General features: G+C 60.9%; 2 protein-coding genes across 2 annotated transcripts in view; both read right to left on the bottom strand.

Moving 5' to 3' along the window:
- ETH_00009185 (Chromosome III, complete sequence, related) overlaps positions 1-1,657 on the bottom strand; it is a gene marked incomplete at both ends in the record, with an annotated part of 12,089 nt that extends 10,432 nt beyond the window's left edge. Inside the window, 2 exons of the mRNA XM_013378190.1 lie at positions 2-782; positions 1,445-1,657. Coding sequence (XP_013233644.1) covers positions 2-782; positions 1,445-1,657 — 994 coding nt within the window. The remainder of the gene's footprint in view (position 1; positions 783-1,444) is intronic.
- Positions 1,658-1,848: 191 nt separating this feature from the next.
- The window catches only part of ETH_00009180 (uncharacterized protein), a gene marked incomplete at both ends in the record, with an annotated part of 7,114 nt that continues 3,803 nt past the window's right edge, over positions 1,849-5,159 (bottom strand). Inside the window, 2 exons of the mRNA XM_013378189.1 lie at positions 1,849-2,424; positions 2,694-5,118. Coding sequence (XP_013233643.1) covers positions 1,849-2,424; positions 2,694-5,118 — 3,001 coding nt within the window. The remainder of the gene's footprint in view (positions 2,425-2,693; positions 5,119-5,159) is intronic.

The following is a 5,159-nucleotide window of genomic DNA, read 5'->3' as shown; positions in this document are numbered from 1 at the left end:
TGCTGCTGCTGCTGCTGCTGCTGCGGGTCGTCTGGCAGCCGCGCGTTCAGCAGCAAGTCAAAGCACTCGTGCGCCTCTGCTTCTCCTAAAGAGTTCACAAATACTGCATGCGCTCTTGCTGCTGCTGCTCCTCTGCTGCTGCCAACTGCGAGGTGCTGCACCACGAAAGCAAGACAGTCAATTGCTGCTGGGTCTGCTGCTAGCCGCTGCTGCCGCTGCTGCTGCTGCTGCGGCGTCGGCCGCAGCGGCTCCATATTCAGCTTCCAGTGCAGCATTTCGCTGCAGCAGCGCAGCACAGCTTCTTGAGACTGCCGCAGCAGCAACTCTTTTGCTTCCTTCTTAACAACAGGCAGCATTTCGTGCAGCAGCAGCCGCTTCAGAATGAGCCGCTGCACGTAGACCCACGGCGCAGCAGCAGCAAGTTCCTCGCTGTTGCTGCTGCTGCTGCCGCTGCTGCTGCTGCTGTTCAGCGCAGCAGCCAGTGGGGTGTAGGCCTGCAGCAGCTGCGTCAGCAGCGTCTCGATTTGCTGCTGGTCTTCTTGCTCCGCCTCGGCGAACTTTTGCTGCTCGCTCTCGAGGAACTGCTGCTGCTGCTGCAGGTCCTCGAGGTAGCCGCTGCTGCTGCTGCTGCTGCTGCTGCTGCTGCTCAGCCGCAGCAGCTGCTGCTCCTTCAAAGCCTCTGCATGCCGCCGGCTAAATTCTTCCCGCCGCCACGGCGGAGTTTCTCCAGCCAAAGGGTGCAGCACCATGACAACTTCCCCTTGCTTCTCCAGCTGCTGAATCTGCAGCAGCAGCAGCAGCAGCAGCAGCAAGTGCAGCAGCAGCTGCAGCGAATACAGCAGGCCGCGCGGCGCGCAGCGACCGCAGAGCCAGCCGCTAATGCAGCAGCAGCAGCAGCAACTCGAGCAGTGGGGCGGAGGCAGGAGAGGCAGCAGCAAATGCAGCAGTAGCAGCACAACGGGTAGCAGTAGACGCACAGCAGCAGCCAGTACTGCAGCAGCTGCAGCACCAGCACTGGCAGCAGAAGCAAAGCAGCAGCAGCAGCAGTGAAGTAGCAGCGAACATAGCAGCGGCTGCAGTTAGTGGGCCATAAGCAGCACGTAGAGCAGCAATAGGCGCAGGAACAAAAGCAGCAGCAAAACTAGCAGTAGCAGCAAACATAACGACAGCTGTAGCACATGCAGCAGCAGCAAATGCAGCGGCAACAAATGCAGCAACAAAATTAAGAACAAATACAGCAGCAGCAGCAGCAGCAGCAGCAGAAAAGAGGGGCAGGAGCCTCCTCCGAAGGTAAACAGCGAAGAGGGTAAAGGAGCAGATCAGCTCTCCCCGAGGGTTTAGGGTTTAGAGTTTGTGTCTAGAATCGTTTTGTGGGGACGATCCCCAGTCAGTTTCTGGCTAGTATTTAGGGCTTAGGGTTTAGGGTTTAGGGTTTACGGTTTACCTGGAGGAAGAGGGGCCCTATGGGGTTGTCCCTTCTGTCTTTCAAAAGCTGCTGCAGCTTCCTAGGCCTCACAAGAGGGTCTGCTGCTTCCTCTTGTGTCTTGTTTTGCTTCTGCAGCGGCTGCCGTTGCCTTGCTGCTGCTGCTGCTTGCTGCTGCTGCTGCTGCCGCCGCCGTGCGCGGTCCCGCCACGGCAGGCAGGGCTGGGGCGGCATGAACTCCGGCAGGATCTGCACGTAAACCCCAAACCCCAAACCCTAAACCCTAAACCTTAAACCTTAAACCCTAAACCCTCGCGGCGAAACCGTGGACGGGAGCCACCCCTTGTGACCCCTCGTTGGAAAGGGCGTGGCGCGGGGGTGCGTGTTTGGGGGTCTCGGAGGGTTTAGGGTTTAGGGTTTAGGGTTTAGGGTTTGGGACTGGCCTCTTCGCGGAAGCGGGCGAGCGGCAGGCGCCAGAGCCTGCGGGCCAGCCAGCAAGGCTTCGCAGGGTCTGCCTCCCTCTCGCCCTTGGGAGTGGTGACAACAGAGACGCGCAGCAGCTGCAGCAGCTTCTGCCGCAGCAGCTGCCGCAGCAGCAAGTTTGCTGCCAGCTCTCTCGCGCTGCGCTGCACCAGCAGCGACAGCACTTGGGCCCCCGTCACGAAGGGGCCCCTGGTCCACTGGGCAGCCCACTGCGCAGCAGCAGCTTCCAGCTGCGCGTCTGCTGCTGCTGCTGCTGCTGCTGCTGCTGCGGCCGGCCCGCCGCCCGCGCCCGCAGCCGCCGCCGCCGCCGCTGCTGCTGCTGCTGCTGCTGCTGCTGCTTCCGGCGCCGGCGGAATCTGCGGAGCTGGCAGCAGCGGCTGCTGCGGCAAAGGAAGTGCTGCACTTGGCTCTAAAGGGTTTTTGTCTTCAAAACACAAAAATGTCAAATTTGCTGCGAAGCTGCTGCTGTCCAGCAGCAAGCCGTCCCACGCCCCCGACAGCCCGTACCGGTGCGCCAGCTGCAACAAGCAGCAGCTCACTTAGTTCAATTTAATTGATTTAATTAATTATATTCAATTAATTTTATTAATTTTATTTAATTAGTTTTGTTATTTGCTTCCTCTTCCCCTTGATGTGCTTGGGGCTTGTGTGCTGCGAACAGCACTTTCCAGTCGGAGCGCCAGCAGCAGCAGCAGCAGCAGCAAAACAGCAGCAGGAACAGCAGCAGCAGCAGAAGCGGCAGCAGCAGCAGCAGCAGCGCAGCAGGGAAGGAGGCGCCGAAGCGCACCTCGATGGCGTCAGAAGGCGATATATCTTTGTAGGTGATGGGCCTGTGTGCTGCTGCTGCTGCTGCTGCTGCTGCTTCGGCTTCTGCCCACTCTTCCTCTTGAGCAGCAGCAAGCAGCTGCTTCAGCTCTTCTTCTTCTTTTGCTGCTGCAGCTTGCTGCTCCTTCGTCAGCTCCCACCGATAGCCGTAGCTGTCTCTGAGCACCGCCAGCCCTCCGCTCCAGCTGCTGCTGCTGCTGCTGCTGCTGCTGCTACTGCTGCTGCTGCTGCTGCTGCTGCTGGTTGGCTGCCCGTCTATCTCCATTCGGTCTTCATCTCTGCTGCGATCTGTTGCGCTGCTCTGGGAGAAGCCAAAGAAGTCTGCTGCTGCAGCTGCTGCCACCGCAGCAGCAGATTCAGTTGCTGCAGCTGCTGCTCCTGCTTGCGACGCAGCTGCTGCTGCCCTTGAAGAACCAGAGAAGCCGACTGAGTCTGCTGCTGCTGTTGCTGCTGTTGCTGCTGCTGGCTGCGTGGCGCCCGCTGCTGGCTCCTGGGAGCTCGAAAAGCCAAAGAAGTCTGCTGCTGCTGCTGCTGCTATATCTGCTGCAGATTCTGCTGGCTTGGGGGCCCCCTGGCCCCAGCGAGAAGTGGTCTTCGGGGCCCCTCTGGCCGCGCTGCTGCTGCTGCTGCTGCTGCTACTGTTGCTGTCACTGTGAGCTGATTTACTAGGCTGCACCCCGTCCTGCCTCCCTTGCTGCAGCAACAGCTGCTGCTGTTGCTGCTGCTGCTGCAGCAGCTGCTGCGGCGGCTGATCCCACTTCGCCGCATGCGGCCTTGCAGGTGCTGGTGCTGCCGTTTGTGTGGGTGCAGGCGCTGCAGCAGCTGCTGCTGCTGCTGCTTGCTCTGCTGCCGCTGTTGGCTCTGCTGCTGCTGCTGAATCTGCTGCTGCTGCTGGCCGCCCTGCTGCGTCGACCGAGTCTGCTGCTACTGGGTGACCATCCACAGACGTTGCTGCTTTGTGCTGGGCTTCAGCAGCACCAGCTGCTGCTGCTGCTGCTGCCGCTGCAGCAGACTCGAGGGCAGCACCAAGAGCTGCCGGTGTTGCTGCTGCGTCTTGCTGCTGCAGTGCTGCTGCTGCTGCTGCGTCTGCTGCTTCGTCATGAGGCTCCTGCTGCAGCATCTCCTCGTCATGAAACAGCTGAGAGCCTCCCACGGGCTCCTCAACATCAAGCTGCTGCTGCTGCTGCTGCTGCTGCTGCTCGTCTCCCTGCTGCAGATACAGCTGCTGCAGGTCGCGCAGCACGTGCTGCGGATCAACATCCAGCTGCTGCTCAAGAAGCTCTTGCTGCTGCTGCTCCTGCTGCTCCTGCCCCTGCTGCTGCCACTCCTGACTCGGAGCAGCAGCAGCATCTGCCGATGGCTGCGTGGGGAATGAGGGCATTAAGCTGTCTCCCTCCTCCGTTGCTGCTGCTGCTGCTACCCCTGCTGCTGCTGCTGCTGCTTCTTGTGTTGCGGTCCACGGGAGGCTTTCGTTGCCGTCTGGCTGCGATTGCTGCAGCGCGCTGTCTTGGGTGAGCTGCTGCTGCTGCAGCGCATCCAGGTCCTGCTGCTGCTGCTGCTGCTCCTGGAAGAAGCCCTCGTCCTCTCCCTGCTGCAGCTGCTGCTGCTGCTGCTCGTGCAGCTCATCATCTCCAGCTTCTTGCTGCAGCAATGGGTCATCTGCTTCCTCGAGGGTCTCTTCCTTGTCCGCTCGCTCGGAGAGCTGGCTGCTGGTGCCCTTGGCAGCAGCAGCAGCAGCAGCAGCAGCAGCAGCAAGCTGGGGGTGGTAGTGGGTCACCACAAAGAGCCGGACATCCTCAAGATCTTGTTCAGTGTGTGCTGCAGCAACTAACTGCAGCAGCTTAGCCTTAATTGCTTCCGGAGTCTCCGCTGCAGCAGCAGCAGCAGCAGGCTGCATGGCGGCGGCGTCGCCGCCCTCCCGCCGCCGCCGCTGCTGCTGCTGCTGCTGCTGCTGCTGCTGCAGCGTGACCCCCAGCTGCAGCAGCTTAACTCTCGCAGCACGCAGCCGCCAGTAGTGGCGGTCCAGCTCATAAGTCCTCCAAATCATTTCTTCAGAAAGAGGCGGAGACAAAAGATGCATGCGGTGCTGCAGAATGAAGACAACTTCGAAGCCTTGCTGCAGCAGCAGCTGCAGCAGCAGCAGCACCTTTTGCTGCACATCCCCCTGCGGCTCCCGCTGCAGCAGCAAACCCCCCTCGCGCCCAAACGCGTCTTCGTACCGCTGCAGCAGCCGCGGCACCGAAAGGTCAGCAGCAAACTCCTCCAGCAGCAGCGCAGCAATCCATACAGACTCCGCCGCCAGTGCTGCCTGCAGCAGCAGCAGCAGCAGCAGCAGCAGAGGCGCGTGGGCTCGGCCAGGGGCAGCAAGGGAGATACACAGAGCAACGCTGGACAGAAAGGGCGCAGCGGTAGAGACGCTACAGCAGCA

Source organism: Eimeria tenella, genomic scaffold (assembly GCF_000499545.2).
Source record: "Eimeria tenella Houghton genomic scaffold, Eth_scaff78, whole genome shotgun sequence".
NCBI lineage: Eukaryota > Apicomplexa > Conoidasida > Eucoccidiorida > Eimeriidae > Eimeria > Eimeria tenella.
This window is presented reverse-complemented; position numbering and strand designations above follow the sequence as displayed.